At 43.0% G+C, this 15,625-nt stretch overlaps 1 protein-coding gene across 1 annotated transcript in view; it reads left to right on the plus strand.

Moving 5' to 3' along the window:
* SORCS3 (sortilin related VPS10 domain containing receptor 3) overlaps positions 1-15,625 on the plus strand; it is a 314,167-nt gene that overhangs the window by 138,929 nt on the left and 159,613 nt on the right. The window contains exon 3 of the mRNA XM_076338968.1: positions 11,689-11,788. Coding sequence (XP_076195083.1) covers positions 11,689-11,788 — 100 coding nt within the window. The remainder of the gene's footprint in view (positions 1-11,688; positions 11,789-15,625) is intronic.

Consider the following 15,625-nt stretch of genomic DNA (forward strand, 5'->3'; position numbering starts at 1 on the left):
GCAGTGAGGTCTTAGGGCATGATAGTGCAGGAACGATCAATTGTATGCTTTCTGAGCTGCCCCCAACTCACAACCGGTTGGTGGGGAAGAGGGGGATCCCCATGTTGAGCATCTGCTGTATGGATCACAATCATTTATTGACCTTGATAATAAACAGCAAGCTTACCTCTTTGGAAAGTCTGTATAGACACAAACTTAGACCTTAGTGTCTGCATTTTGAAGACATGCTAACTAGAATCAAGGTTGTTAATCCTCGTGCTCAGGGAATAAATAAGACTCACACTCAACCAGTGCTAGTATGAAATATCTACATGCAGTGTAGCACTGGATTTACCTGTATTATGAGGGCTTAATCCAGCTGCTGATCTGACTGTTGCCCAAGCCAAGAAACTGGGTGACAGATGACTGGTTTCTTCCATTTTTGCACTTATATCCCTGTCCTTACATTTCTCAACCAAAATTCTCTGCTCTGAGGAACTGGGAGAGGATGTAGTGGCATAACCTGACTGTTTGGATGAGAAAGGAGGAGAGTCATTTGGGACCATTCAGAACAACCGTAGCTTATTGCCCAGGGACCCAGCTGTATAACCAGGTCACCCTGCAAAGCAAGTGGTGCAACCTACATAAAGGCATTGTCAGCTGTGTAATCCAGCCTGAGAGATCCTTCTGTCTTGTGAATTATGATGTCTGTGTTATGAGATGCTCAAAAACATTAGCATATGGTTCAGAAGGCTGGGAGGGTTTGCAGGTCCTGTCATGGATATTTCAGTGGTAACTGGAATGGATAAGCCTCAAAGGATTCAGGAATGGGCTGATTTTGTTTTGTTTTATTTATTTATTTATTTATTTATTTATTTATTTATCGTATTGAAAGAGAGCTTGTGCTGGAGACTGTTCTGGTGGGAAAATGTCATTGCAAAAAACCTGTTCAGAACAATATTAGCCTAAGACTTATTTATGTTCTTTTATGGCTACAAATTCTTTTTGCTTCTTAAGAAAACCAAACTTGCGCTATTGCTTTGTCTTGTCTATGCAGGTTTAAACTTCTGAAGTTTCTTAGAAATGCAGAATTCTCACAAATGCAAAATTGTGAAATGCTTGCAAAATGCTAGCATCGTCGTCTTAATGTTGTTATTAGTCTGTATGTTTATAGTTATACGTAGGTATGGTGGGTCCTGACCTTTATTGTGTAAATTTGTGTAGATCTGCCAATATTATTCATTCACTTTAATGTAATAGGGTCACATTGACTTAAACTAATTGGGGATCTGGTGCTGTCTCATTAGTTGTAGAAAAGTAGCATGTAGAGGCTCTCAGTCATGTTGTGACTGGAGGTAAAGGTGTGTTCCTAAGTCTAGAAGGGACTTCTTGCATTGTCAGTCCTCAACTGTCTCAGGTGGCTGCATCTCATGAGTTTCTTATTTTTTTGGGGGGAACAGTAAGAGACAATCTTTTCCCAGGAAACTAAGTTAACTAAATGGGAAACTGGAGTGCTGAGGAGCCTTGCCTGGAGTCAGGCAGGATTTCTGTGGTATTTATGTTCAGGTTGTGTGGGTGTGCTGCTGGGGGCAGTAACCTTTGTGGGCCACAAGTAGGGGAGTTGCAGGTAGACATAAGGCTTGTGGGAGAGGGGTCAGCTGAGGTAGGGAATGGAGTGTGTTGCAGGCTGACTGTAAAAGTTGGTTTGGGAATTGTCGGCAATTTTTAGTATCTGTGTCTAAGGAACTGGACTAAACTACCTCCATCACTGTCCTCTTTTTTAACTACATCAGTTTTGCAAAGATTTGCTGATAGTTCAAAAAAGTTAACGTGCCTTGTGTTACAATAGAGATGACTCAGGTTCATCTAATGTTCCCACAGTACTGCCTACCACTGATCCCAAAACAGGCAGACAGTGTCAAAGGCAACTTTCTGGTAAAGCCTGGCCACAGCCACCATCCCAGGGGGCATGAGTGGACACTGATGTTGGTATCCCCAGCTGGGAAACTGAGATTTGAGTCACCTGTCCCCCTCTCTTAGAAGGGTGAGGTGACCTACTGTCAGGGTGGTTTGTATTGCCCAGAGTGTACTTACTGTCTGAGTGGTTGGAAGGACTTACTTTGTCATCCACATCTAGCACAGAAATACAGAGTTTAGTGATGGGGCAGTTCCATAGTCTTCCCTCGACATTTTGTTCAACATACATTTAAGGGGAGTTCCAGTTTAAATGCACCTAATAGCATGGATGTTAAATTGAACCTCTACAATTCCTTCAGAAAATCCTACATTCAAAGCGCTTTCCATTTGCTACAAAATAATGCAAATTAAAATGATTAGCTACTTAGGAGAATCGTTACAGAAGTATTTTTAGCTATAGTAATGAAAGTAGAAAAGGGCCTGGGAAGGGCCTTGTTTCTAATTAATAATCTAATTAATATCTGATTAATTAATGAGGCTTTGTCATCAAAGCTGCCTTTTATCTCTGAGGCTATTAATGTGTCCTCTAGACCAAATTTCTTGAATATGTCTTGATAAGGCCATCTTTGCTGAGTCAGTCAAGTGCTTGGAATCAAATCAGTATGCTGCCTTACCAGGGATGCATAAAACACCTCTTTGGAAAATTAGAATACATCAGAATCAAGAACACGATAAATATGTCAGATCTTTTAGATAGTACAAATGGGAAGTGAGTAATGGAGGTGTAGTTCTTCAGAGCTGTACAAAAGTAATGCTTTTACATAGATTTCACAGTAAGTGAAATGACCAGAGCAGAAAAAGGAGAGGCCTTTGTGAAGCCAGGCTGTTTTACCTCCAGATTGTCCCTGTTTCATGGCAACTGAACTGTGTCTTGGGTGGTGTCTGCAGGAATGTGGTGTCCTAATCTCAGGTCAGAAGCAGTAAAATGATGATTCAGATTCTGATGTCCTTGCTGAGGCTGCTGATGTGGAAATTACATGACGCCTGTATAGCTTTCATGTTTGTGCTTCTGTGAGGTACAGTTTCTACCAGTGGGCATCGACTTTGCCTGGCCGTGATAAGGATTGCCAGCAGGTCATCAATGGTGTAATGGGGCAAGCATACAATGAAGGGAAGTGGTTATCCCAGCTTTTGAGGAGAAGCCATTTCACATTTCCTCAGGTCTTTCTTTGTATTCTTGATTCTGCCAACAACCATTGGGAAATCCATATCACATTTCTCTGCTTGTCTCTGCTCTCTTCACTTTGTAACGCTATAGAGTGTGTATGGCACAGTGGAGTTCTGATATCGTTTGGCACTTACTTCTAGTAGTAATTCTAGTACATATTCCCACAGAATAACGACATTTAAAACATAGAGTACTGGTACATTACAACAAATTATGAACTTTTGATCTCAGGCAGGATGACTGAGGTCCTTCCCTTCATTTGTACTGCCAGCTCAGTGCATGAGCTTTTCTAATCCATTTAGTGTGAGATATACCTTGCCTTGTTCTAGCCATCTAACAGCTGAGTGTGCGTTGGTTGCTCTGGTCTCCCTTTACATTGAAGGGAGGAGGACACCTTAAGAGAGCAATACATCCTCACCGGTTTTAGGATGAACGAGTCATTCTCTGAAGTTAACATTCTCTGTCTATAGTTAGAGAGAAAATGTGGACGGGCTTGGGAGCTAGAGCTAAATACCTAGTTTGTAGGTAGTTAAATTTAAGATGAGATAAATGGGCATGATATAGAGAAGATGGAGTCTTACTTCATCTGGAGTATGGGGGGTAGAGTTGGGGGTAGTGGAGTTATTTTAATACACAGTAGGAGGCACCAATCTTTGTTGCTTTGTGTCTCCTTATTGTGGGCTATTCTGCAGCAGAATATAAAGCGATGCTTAGTAACCACTACAGCTACAGCCTGCTGATGATGAATGCTGTTTAGACACCCAATGGCACATTGTTCTGGATAGTCAGTGATTGCTGGGGATATCCAAAGCACCACTGTGTTCCTACAGGACAAGTACAACAAGAATGCTGCAAACATACGGCTTTCGTTAGTCCCCTCTGTCCCTGTAGGCTAAATATACAAAACCTACATCTCCAGAGACTGTTCATGCCCATCTGAGTAGTAATCTCTATTAAGGAATGACTGGTGTGAACAGTCCTCCTTCCTTGTGGGATGGTGATCAAATGAAACACTGATGAGCAATCAGCCACTAGAAATGTGACTGATACATCTCCTGTGCTTTATTGCCCGTAAATCCAGAGGTGGAATATTCTGTATCCTTTTGTGCAACCTCTGAGACATCCAGAGCCCCCCCAAAGGCTCATACTGAATAAAAAAGAGAGGATACTTTTCCTGTCAAAAATAAAAAAAGAAGAGAAGAATCTACAAGAAAAAAAGAGGAAGCCAGTGTTCGTAGTTAAACTCTTATCTCCTTCATTTTGAACTGTGACTCACAATGACTAATGCATCATGGCAGCTCATTTTGCCTTGCCAGTCTCCACTGTACATTATAAATTGAAATTTATCAACAAAGGTCATCTTCAAGTCTTCCAGATGTTTGGTGATGGGGATTGTCATTAATCAAAAAAGAAAGGGGGTGGAGGAAGGGTGCTGGTATCATAATAGAAATTGGGGTGGGTATTCTGCTGTTTAGATGACATGCAAACTAAAAGAAAAAAAATAATTTTCCAAGGGAAATTACCAAAACTATGATCTGCTTGAACTTCTTTTTCCCCAGTGGGATCTCTTGTTTTAGGTACTTTTGAGACTTTGTGGAACTGAAAGTGCTCTAGAACTGATGGGTTACAGTTCCAGAAGTGCTGAGGATGTAAAACCTTGTGTAGGATGGCAGAAAGCGGTTTTATGTAGGTCTTTTTAAATACTCTGGGTTTTTGCTGATATACTTGGATAGTTGTTTTTTTCAAGAAAGATCTTCCTGTTAAAGATTGGTCTCTGAGGCATCCATGACAAAAGATGTAATTGGACTAGAAAGAGTAGCCATAGGATGATCAGAGATTTGAATAAATTGTACAAGGAGTGGCTAAATAAATGAGGAGTCTTCAGACTGGAAAAAAAAAATTGTGGGGAATATGACAACAATCAGTGAAATCACAAATGGCAGCATGGGGCTCCATGGTTTCATTCTTGTTAAGTGGTAGCAGTGGGCTCTGAAATACATTATCAAGTTAAAACAAAAGGGAGCATCTCTTCATACAGCACACATTTGTGGTGTTTATTAACATGTGGTAATAAAGTTGCCAAGTTTCCCTGTGGGGTTAGACAGCTTTATGGAACTAAAAGCCCACTGATGGCTCTTGCACACAAAGGCATCATCTTCAATTTAGGAAGTCTGTGGTATTGCTCTAGGCTGGGAAAATACACCAGGAAGCAGTACCATATGCTTAGTTTCTGTTCACTTCCCCGGACTTTCATTGTTGTCCTTAGTTTCCTTTAGTGGGATGGGGATAAAGGGAAGCAGTTGTTTCTGTTTGTAGTTGTAAAATATTCTGACTTTATATTTATTACAGTCACTCTAAAATCATGGTTGGGTAAAAGCAAGCTCTCAGCACAGCAAATATTGTGCTCTGCTAAGTGAAAGATTCACAGAGTACAGATACTTGGATTTCCTTGGTTAGTAAGTAGGCACAGCCCAACTGGCTGTTGTTTTTTTGTTTGTTTGGGCTTTTTGTTTGTGTTTTGTTTTTCTTTTTTCTTTTTTTTTTTTTTTAAATCAGAAAAAAGTGTCCTTGTGTGTGACCAGGTCAGCCAGCCAGGCTTGCACTGGTAAGAGAGGGTCTTTCTGGGAACTGCCTCATTGTAAGTGAAATTAGGCTCTACTGTTGCAGGCTGGGAGCTGGACCTGGGCTGCCCTGGTTGCCTTGAGCTTGGGAATGATATAGTCCTGAAGAGGCAGAGAAGGAGAGCCCAGGGAGCTGTGCTAGCAGTGACGGGTGGCGCCATGTCCACTGCTTCTGGGGGAGCATTGCTAGACTTGCACCCATGCCCTCCTTGGCAGTGGCAGCGGTCACCCTGCCTTTCCAGAGCTCCAGCTGGAGCTGCATTAGCTGCAGGGCCAACTCTGTGTTTCTGTCCCAGGCATTTGGCTGCCCAAGACAGACTCTGGCTTTGTTTGGGCTCATGAGCAGCCCTAAGATAGGAAAGGTTGCTTCTCTCTTTTGTATCTAAATATGAAAAATGCTTTGGGAGTGGAGGATGTTCAGCCACCAACAGCCATAGTCACCAAAAGCCTAAAATGTTCACTAGTCTAAAATGTTCAACAAGGAAGAAAAGGAATAATCTCAAAGAGTTCAGGGAGGCAGAGCCAGAGCATGCTAAATGACTGATATCCTTTTGAAGAGGAGCAGCCCTCTGTCCTGCCTGTAATTTAGTGGGACCAGCTTCCCATGTGGTGTGGTAATAATCGTGTGGTTGGCCTGCTTCCTGATTCAGGACGCTGTGCTCCAGTAAGAACCCATTTAGCCATCTAGTGCAAAGCAGTGTGGTGGGGTTAGTGCTGAGCCAGCTTTTGCCTGAGTCCCAAACCACTTACGGTCACTAGGGTAGCTGGCCAAAGGGGTTTACAGTTGGGACTACCGCAGGGGGTGGTCAAGCTGGACTCTGACTTGGGGGGGGGTCTCTTCTCAATGTGTCCCAACTTCAGAAAGGCCTTTATCTCAGGGAGGGTAATTTGAGGGGAGGAAGGGGAAGGGAGAGATGGAAACAAATTGTTTCACAAGCAATGGAAGTTTGGCAGCCTGAATTCTTGTATTGTGCAGTTGGGTTCTTTGTAAGTATTAATATGTGAGCTGTGTTTGAATGTTTTCCTGCAGCTGGATGTTCAGAGAGATATGCCTGCTCTCATGTCTCATGGGATTTGGTTTTATGCTGCAGCTTTTCTCTGAGTGCTAATAAGTTTGCTCTCCTTTTGCTGGCTGCTGGTTTTCATGAAACTTGTAGAAACTTTGTTCCTCTCGGGTTTTTGTTTCTCTGTCAATCTGGGAGAAAATTGGCCAATGGGTAAAACTAAGAAGTTGTTTGGGGGGTATGGAGAGATAGGCACACTGCCGGCAGACAGGTTGCAGGCACATGAGAAGCAAATGTTAATCTGGGCTGTGTGTGTTCCTGTTGCTCTCTGAAGTGCACAGAGAATCAGGATATTCTCTTGCTCATTTAAGCAGAGCTGTGCCCCCACGCAGTGCTCAACATGGGGCTGTGGTGTGTGTAGTAGGACTCTGATCCGGAGATGAATGCATAAGCTTTACTATCTTAGGAAAAAGGCTGAGAATCTAAAATCAAAACCATACCTGCTCCTTCTTCACACACAGTCGGGGAGAGTCACAGGCGCAGAGGAGAGACCCCCTGACAGGAGAGTCAGTGGTGCATGTACACTCCAGGAGGTTGACTTGTCCCTCCCAGCCATCCAGTGCTGGCATTTGCAGCTCTTTTGCTCCTGAGAGACTGATACATATTTTATAGCCTATCTCCATAGCTGAGTAGCTGAGACTGCAAACAAACAAGACCTCCTTCCTCTGCCTGATAGAGCCCTGAGATGGAAACCATCCGAGAGGAGGACTCCTCTAAAAGCTATTCAGATGGCAGTCTCTCTGCCTCTCCATACCTCTACTTCATATCCCTGGGATGAGCAAGTCTTATCACAGTATTAAAGTCTGCTGGCTCAGGCCTGTTTGTCAGATTCACAGGGAAGCTCAGGCTCAGACCTACAGGAATAAGATGGATTTTGTTAGCTCTCGGTGCACTGAGTTATGACCAGGTTTGGTAGAGAGAAGCTTCTCTGTCTGGGTGTGCCCCTTGAGTCCTGCTCTGCCAGACTGTGGGACAGCACTTGCAGCAATGGTTAAAACATGTCGCAGCCTGTCAGGGGAGGGCAGTGGAATCAAGCAGGTGATTTTCTTTCCCAACTGTTTATAATAGAATACGATTTTGGGAGAATTTACAGTCTCCCAATAAATTAATTACATTATAAACTTGCTTTTCCAAAGGGAAAATGTAGAATTTGATGCCATAGCCTATTCAGGGAAAGCCCACATTTAGTTGGTTATATGAATATAACACGTGTTGCACTGGATCAAGTCTTTCTTCATGTTAACCAAGACTAGCAAAAAGATTTTTCCTCATGGCTGGTAGGAACTGCTAGTTATAAAAAACAAAAAGCTGAATTGGAGTAGACAAAGTTCCATTCAAGACTGGACTACCCCTTGAGTTTTATTGCTTTTCACTGTGCAGCCTTTCTTGGGGTATTGCCAGCAGCTTGGTTTGCAGGATGGAAAGCAGGATAGAGGGGACAATGAAATGCTGCAAGATCAATGTATAAGGACATGTGGGACAAAATGTATGGGCTGAGCTTTTATAGGGTTTATATATAGCCGGAGTCCATTCCACATTGTAACAGTTTCTGTGCTACCAGTGGTGTAATGAGGTGCAACAATCTGTTTTATGAAAGCATTGGTAATAACACTTTTGTGTGCGTGTGGTTAGAAGCAATCTGCAAATATCAACTTGAGGCTGAAGGCAATAACAGCCTTCCAAGATGATGAGACTCGTGATGGCTTCAACGGAGCAAGCCAGAGGAGAACCAGCTAGGCAGGATCAGTTGGCCATAAAAGGCCCAACCAAAGCCAAAGTTAAAGCAGGCATTTGGGGTGTGACTCATGGAAAGGGTCTTTGGTATCACTGAGTCTTTTGTCATTTTGATATTACTACAACCTTTCATCCCCTCCACTCCTTTAATAATGTACTTTGAAGTAGGTCCTATTCTGACCAGAGGAATGGGAGAAAACATGGTATCCATGCTTGTAGTGTCAAGCAACTGTAAGGACATGTGGGCTAGTTAATTTGCAGTTAGAAGTCTTTGACTACAAAGATAAGTAATTAGTAAAGGAGAAGGGTTCAAGTTAAGATTAAAAGCTGAGCCAGAACTGTTCTGTTCCATCTGTGGGTCACATCTCTTCAAATGTTCAGGCTTGGGTTGCTAAAATTAGGCAGCCAACTTTTTTTTTTTTTTTTTTTGTAAATACTTGTTTTCAAATTAAGCAGTTTGGTGGTAGGAGTTTAGCAGGTTTGAGTATTGAGCCATACACTAGATGATTATAGAAGCTGAAATGGCTAATTGTAGATGCCTGCTTTTGGAAAAAATGAACCATTACCTATGCAAGCTTTCAATTTCTTCATCTCTAGAATAGAGATAATATTTCCCAGTATGGCCCTTGGGACTTTGTTAGTTTGAATGGATTAACATGAGACAAAAGCTTCAGAGGCTTTGGATAGGAAAGTGCTATGGAAATACAGTATATTATTGTGATATCCTTTGAGACGTTTCTGTGAAGCCAGTGATGACTGTCATGATAATAAAGAAAGCCTTAGAGAAGTTAACGAAATAATGATCCTACTTCCTTTATAGCTATTCTTTGAAAGGGCAAATGCAATGAGTGATAATGGTTTAATGAGAAAGAGTCATTAGGGCATCCAGCCTGCATCTGTAGAAGTGCAAGGCATTTTGGGAGATTTAAAAATGACTCGGAGAACAAAACCAAAGCAACTCTGTCAGAATATTAAACTGTTATTTGTATTCTCTTTTAATGCTGATTGAAACCAGTGATCTCTTTCCCTGGGTGGTGGCTGGTACATGTGTAGTCCTGAATGTGGCTTGTTCAGAGCTCCAGTGATGTTGGAAGGGTGAGATCAAGGAAGTACCTCAGTGCTTGCCCTCTGCATGTTACCCTCTGCTTAGAGCTTAGCGTTATTTGAGGATTTCTGACCTGTTGAATTTGCATGTATAGGAGGCCTCGTGTAGTGGAATTAATTGGCCTGGATTATTCAGTTTTATTAATTGAGCTGCTTCAGTTTCAAGTTTGGCTGGAGGGGGAAAGCTGCTAGTTTTTTTGTGTGGTATCGATACCTAGCGAGGCAAGACCTTCAGATTCTTTGGATGGGAAAGTACTATGGAAATACAGTGCATTATTGTAATATCCTTTGGGACGTGTCTGTGAAGCCCAGCGAGTATCAATACTATGCATTAGTACAATAGAGTATTAAGTGTAAATAGAGCTAGTACTAGCTCTATTTTAGTATTAAAGAGCTAAACCAGAACACAAGGAAGTTGTTTAAGACTTGAAGCACCCCTGACTGCTGTGTGTTCAAGGGAGGAAGGTTGGTTCAACCCATTTAAGGAGGAACCAGTTTGCAAAACATTTAGGAATTGTGCTTGAAAGATGCACAGAAGCAAATGTGTTGGAGCCACATCAGTGATAAAACAAGCTTTTGACTTCATGGGTCCTACTACTTGGAAGCCTGAAACCAGCCATCTGGTTTTGTGGCATGGCCTTTTCGGTGTCATTCTGGATTCCACTAGCAGCAAAGGAAACCAGCGGAGCTTGATGCAGATTCTGGCATTGCTCAGTTTCTGCAGCCACTTGAGTGGGAGCCTGGAGCCGCTGGGTGCAGCGGCACTGTTCATTGTGATGCCAGAAGGGTGACTTGGGCCATTTCTCTGCCAGACAGACAAGGAGCAGAGGATTGGTCTCAGGCAGAACCTCAAAGCTGCGGATGCTGGAGGCTTGCTGAGCTTAGAAAGTCAGAAAATTCCTGGAGCTAGTTACTGGGAAAGGCACTGAATTTGCTACGTGTTCTCTAATCACCTGTTTAGTAAAAAGCATGATTAAAGAGGAGGGCAGGGGCCATGAATTCTCATCTTAATAAAATCATAGCTATGTCCAGGTAGGCTTTTTGTGAGGGTCTTTCCTTGTCTGCCTGATAATGATTGTGTTTGCTCTGTCCATATGATAGAAGCTGTGTAGAGTCAGGAGCTAGGCTCTCCCCACTGTTCGGGTGAGGTGGGTGGGCTTTTCATGCAGGTTGTGACACCTCTCCTAAAGCAAGCTGGTGCTGACCACTCTTCAGGTGTGGGATCCTGTGCTAGGTAGCTGTTGATTTGTTCTGGTATGAAAAAACCTGTTTGTTAGGAAAAGCAGAGTATGAAAACAGCAGATAAACAAGCAGGGCAAAGTGAGGTTTCAAACATGCCCACAAATGAGGAGGAGGAAGCTACAGAAAACCCTCTGTGACGAAGCAGCCCTTTTCCCCAGTCACGAACGGGTAATGCCACCCCCAGATCATCTGCTCCTCCGGGTGGGATTTGCTAGTGTAGGGGCCTGAATCTGTCTCTGTAACTCAGAAAAATTAAATGCCTGGCACAAAGTAGGATGGGGGTGACTGAGGACTCAAGATGCCAGTTTAGGTACATTTTTATCTAGACATGAGTTCAGCTGTTACAATTCTGAGCCGCATTTGGATCCCTATCTCCAAGTCAAAAATCAGCCTACTTAAATAAAACTGTTTCTGATGGGTTTAATTTGGATTCTTCTGTTAGGTTTGTCTGAAAGAGAATTTGTGCTAAGGGTGCTGCTGAGATCAGTCTCCTCTCACGTAGATATCATTTGCCATCCCACACTGGCACATGAGAGCAGAGCCTCCCCTAAAGTCCATCTTCACAGGTGCACCATAGCTCCCCAGGTGCGTAGGATCAATTGATGCAGAGACAGGCCCTGCACCAAAGAACTCAATTTTTCTTCTCTTTTCTGCTGCCCACCCTGAATGAAACACAAAACCTCAAGTTTTAAGGGTAATAATGCTCAAGCTGTAACTTTGAGCATCTGTTCATACAGTCGTTTCCTTCCCCTGAGCTCTAATAACCACATAAATTCTTTTTGTCTCCTCTTTTCTCCAGGTCAACAGACTATGGCACTACCTATGAAAAGCTAAATGACAAAGTAGGCCTGAAGACTGTGCTGAGCTACCTTTATGTCAGTCCCACTAACAAGAGGAAGGTAAGGGAGAGCCATCGAGCTGGTAGCTATAGAAACAAAATTACTGTTCATTCTGAGAGGAATTATGATCCTAAAGTGAAATCAGTTGGTAATTCACAAGAGCTTGAATTTGCTGTCTGAGCTGCACTAGTGCAATTCCATGGAATTCAGTAGAATTATGCCTGTTTTTGTGATAGGGATGGAGTCCTTAATCTCCTGCTGAATATGTTAGAGAAATAAAAGGGTTGCTTTTATTTGCTTCTGATTGTTACACCTTTAAAGAAGCTGAACTCACACAAATGTTTCTGGGACTCTTGCTTACACTGGCTTTGGCTAATACACCTCTCCCTGCCTTCTCTGTTTCCTTATTATTAGAAATACTGAGTAAAAGGTATTTATTTCTGTATTTGACTCTTTTCCCCTTTATACTTTCCCTAGCTAGAAGTTGGAGGTAAAGATGTAAATGACATTTTCATTGGTTACATCATGTAGGGGGGCTGAAAGCAGAATATGCCTGGGAGAGTGGGTGGGAGACCTAAGATTTGATTTGAATGTGTAGGAGAGAAGATGAGGTCATAGCTTTCAAACCCCCTGCTCATGCTTCCCACGTGATGCAATTAGGGCTGCAGCTGGCTCACAGAGCACAGCGCAGGAGTTACTACTCAGTGCCTTTTTGGTTTAAAATTATTGCCTGTGTTGATTCAAGGGAGGTAGTGGGACAAAGACACTTTCAGCTACCCACAGAAATCAATGTGGGAGGGCTGCAGCACATAGCTAATTGCTGGCAGTGGAGTTGTGTTTGGATGGGGTGCAGCCCATTCTGCTTGATCACTTCCACACTGCCCCTCTCCTGTCTCCATCAATAGGTTTCCAAACTAGTATTTTGCTACTTGTACTGTTCTTATTACTGCTATTGTGTTTTCCATCACTGGTCAGTCTGCAGAGGTTTCAAGATTGATGTTTATTTCAGTGTATGCAACCTTAAGGCAGTCATAGCTCTGATTACTATTGGCAACAATATATGTGTGTTTGGATCTATAGAGGAGAGAAAGAATGCTGTGGGCAGGAGTCAGCTTATATTTTTTCTGATGCAGAAGCTGAATTCTCGTGAAAACTACTTTGACTTCTTTTTTCTGAGCAAAATGGAATGAAGATGTTTTGTAACGAGCTCTCCTGGCCTTCACACCCCTCCCATATCCAGTATGGTGGGCACTGAAGAGTTAATTCTTCCTCATTCTGTTTCCAAAGCAACTCTGCCCACCCAAAATACGAGGCAATATGCTCAGTTACAAATCCTATGTCACTGGTGTAAAGTCTCCCTCACGAATCGGAGTGCTAGGATATATGATTATCTTCTAGCAATTTCTCAAGCTATTGAGCTTTACAGATTAGCAGTCTTTTCTCTCTTTTTTATTAATAACACCTACATTTCGTCATATAGTGGCATGCAGACCAGTCTTTACCTGTCGTTTTCTTATTTCAGATGACAATTTTTTAATTTTTTTTGGTCTTATGTCTTAAGGAAATGATTTCTGGACCTATCTGTCTGTCTTCCCTCTTCTCTTCCCTTCTGAAAAATCTTTTGAAATGAAGAGTTGAGCTGTAAGGAAAACCCGTAGGAAACCAGCTTCAGTGCTGGCTGCTGCGGGAACAACTTGTTTTCATTCTTTCTACCTCTGCTAAATATATGGGTACTGTTACTGTGCATGGTTGAACTGCTGGTTTGTCTGAACCCAGAGCTGACTGTGCTTTGTTGACCATCAGAGCAATTCCAAACATCCATGCAGCGTTTGAAAAATGCCTGGAGAAGGTGTCACTGGATTGGAGCATCTGGGATCTGTCAAATTCAATATCAGGTTTATTGTCCACCCACGCCTTACAGATTCATGAGGTTGTGCACTGCAAAAAATGCACTTGGGTTGTAATCTTCTCCAAGTCTCTCTGGGTGAATATTGTTACAGTGGCCTGCAGAGAGTAAGCATCATGTTTTTGCTGCGCTCCTGAGGATAACCACCAATAATGAATCACAAAGCAGTAGGTGAATCAATTGCACCCCAATAGAGAAAGTCCAGATCCCTTGTGTTTCACCTCTAACAGCACAAGTGCTGGCTAGTTGAACGCCATGCAGTGATCTCTTGTGAGCCTCAAAAATAGGTCTTTCTTTGAGGCAATAAACGGGGAGGGAGATACCAAAAGTAACACGTGCACAGGCCCTGTGCACACACAGTGAATCGTGCAGACCCTTTCCAGGCAAGATATTTCTTCTGAGGCATTAGCTCCCAGGTACTGATTGGACCCTGTGTGCTTCGCGGCTCCTGTCCGTTTTTGACGGGTTTGCACACTGTTGCTAGCCTTGTCTGCTCATTAGTCCTTAGAGGATTAGCAGTTACTTGGAGGAGGGGAAAAGCTTTCCATACATTCATTCCTAATTGATTTACTAGTGAGAAGGATAATTACCTCTCAGCTACCCTGCAGAACTACAGTGGGAATTACCTGTCAGATTTCTTTGAAGACCCAAAATGCCTCTCTTCAGCTGTTAAATAGGAATTATGCATTCAGCCAAATGCCAGTTACATAAACATAATTTACCTGAATTGTGGCATAACCCTGGGCTCAGTTATGAGGCAAGAGGATTTAAATGCTGGCTTTTTTCTTTCTTCTTTTAAAATAAAAGCTTTTTGTTTCTAATTTCTTTTTTGAAAATTTTTGGTGGGAATATTGTAAGGTTTTTTGGCAGCTTCTGCTGTATTTCACTGCTAAGTGCTGCCAGGTCATGGTGGGACACTGATTTCTCAGTACCAACATCTCTGCTTGTTGCAATACGGGGGATCAGATGAGGCCAGAGTTGCAATACAGGGGCTGAGCAGCTGGGTGAGGCATGGCTACAACCCATGGTCTGGGAGCCTGTGTCATTCCCCTTCTCTCTTGGTCCCAAGAAAGCCACACCTGATGCATGCCTTACCTTCCTGAATTATGGCACTCCAACACCCTTTTCTTACAAAGTGGATTCCTTTCTGGAAGAAGAATTGAGCTTAATGTAGGAATGATTTGGTGAAATTCTGGAACACGTGCTACACGTGGAGGTCAGACTTGATGACCTAATGGCTCTTTAGGCCTTAAAGTATTTAATTCTCTTTGGGTTTTATCCTGCTCCCAACAAAGTTAATGTCTGAGCATCTGCTATGTAACATTGATGGCAAAAGCAAGTCCCCAGTTAGCTTCATGTATCGTTGGCCTTCCTCTTTTAAGCTAAAAACTCTTGTTTCTGTTTGGGTTATATATTTAGTCAATTTTATTCCTTTCATGTTCTCTTTAGGCTTCCTTCTAAGCTGTTCCTGTGTGTGTCTCCCATCCTTAACTGGAGAGCCCCAGAAGGCTGTTGAATATTACCCCTGTCTGTATTTGGTGTCCTGCTGAGTACTGAAATGCCTTTCCTGACTCAGCAGACTGACAAATGCTGGAGCAGCCTGGAAGCTGGTCCCTCAGTCCTGCCCTTTGCTCCTCAGTGAAACATATCAGTCACTAGTGTTTATCAGTGGGCAGAATCGCCGTGGAGAGATCATGTCTTTGTGCCTGAAGAGGAAAGAAGCAGCTGAGGGGGGAAGAGGTGAAGAAACACGATCTCTATGGTTATCATGGTGATAAATCCAGGACAGCCTTGGTTCTCCCTGGGCGCCTCTTGGCTGCGCTGGTGTTTGGCACTTAGAGGCCAGATTCAGTCTATGGGTGTTCCTTGGTTTTACACGTTGCTACTGGGAGGTATCAACCCTCCATGTGCCTAGAGTTAACCAAGGCACAGAGCTGCGTAGCCAAGACTGAGCTGAGGTGGCTTTGGCTGTGTCCCCACATGGTGCTGGG

Source organism: Aptenodytes patagonicus, chromosome 5 (assembly GCF_965638725.1).
Source record: "Aptenodytes patagonicus chromosome 5, bAptPat1.pri.cur, whole genome shotgun sequence".
NCBI classification, from domain to species: Eukaryota; Metazoa; Chordata; class Aves; order Sphenisciformes; family Spheniscidae; genus Aptenodytes; species Aptenodytes patagonicus.